At 54.9% G+C, this 435-nt stretch overlaps 1 protein-coding gene across 1 annotated transcript in view; it reads right to left on the bottom strand.

The window, feature by feature from the left end:
• The window catches only part of SUPT5H (suppressor of Ty 5 homolog (S. cerevisiae)), a gene marked incomplete at both ends in the record, with an annotated part of 2,911 nt that overhangs the window by 2,228 nt on the left and 248 nt on the right, over positions 1-435 (bottom strand). Inside the window, 3 exons of the mRNA XM_009703199.1 lie at positions 64-132; positions 215-245; positions 363-428. Of these exons, the coding sequence (XP_009701501.1) occupies positions 64-132; positions 215-245; positions 363-428 (166 nt within the window). The remainder of the gene's footprint in view (positions 1-63; positions 133-214; positions 246-362; positions 429-435) is intronic.

Below are 435 nucleotides of genomic sequence, written 5' to 3'. Positions count from 1 at the left end.
GGGCTGGGCACCTCGCCCCCCAGCCTTTTCCCCAGCCACAGCCCGGTTCCCCCACAGCCTCACTGTGTCGGTGAACTGGTAAGCAATGAATTTCCGCATGAGGGCGATGGCTGTGGCACGTTCCTCGCCAATCTGGGGGAAGAGAAGGACGTTTTAGGGGGGTTGGATACGGCCCCCTATTTCACTGTGCTGAGCCACACCCCCCAGCACCCACCTTGCATTTCACAGTCCAGAGATTGGGGTCCCTGCGTGGGGGCGGAGAGAAAAACACCATTAGAGAGTGGTTCATCCCAATTTATTCCTTTTTAACCTCCCGAATTCATACTTTTTTTTTTTTTTTCCCGGCCCTCCACGAGACTCACTTAACTCCAGGCAGCAGCTGCTGCTGCGTGATGTCATCCGAGAGCTCGTCAGAACCACCGTAAACACTGAAAA

The sequence above is a fragment of the Cariama cristata genome, unplaced genomic scaffold, assembly GCF_000690535.1.
Source record: "Cariama cristata isolate BGI_N322 unplaced genomic scaffold, ASM69053v1 scaffold39456, whole genome shotgun sequence".
NCBI classification, from domain to species: Eukaryota; Metazoa; Chordata; class Aves; order Cariamiformes; family Cariamidae; genus Cariama; species Cariama cristata.
This window is presented reverse-complemented; position numbering and strand designations above follow the sequence as displayed.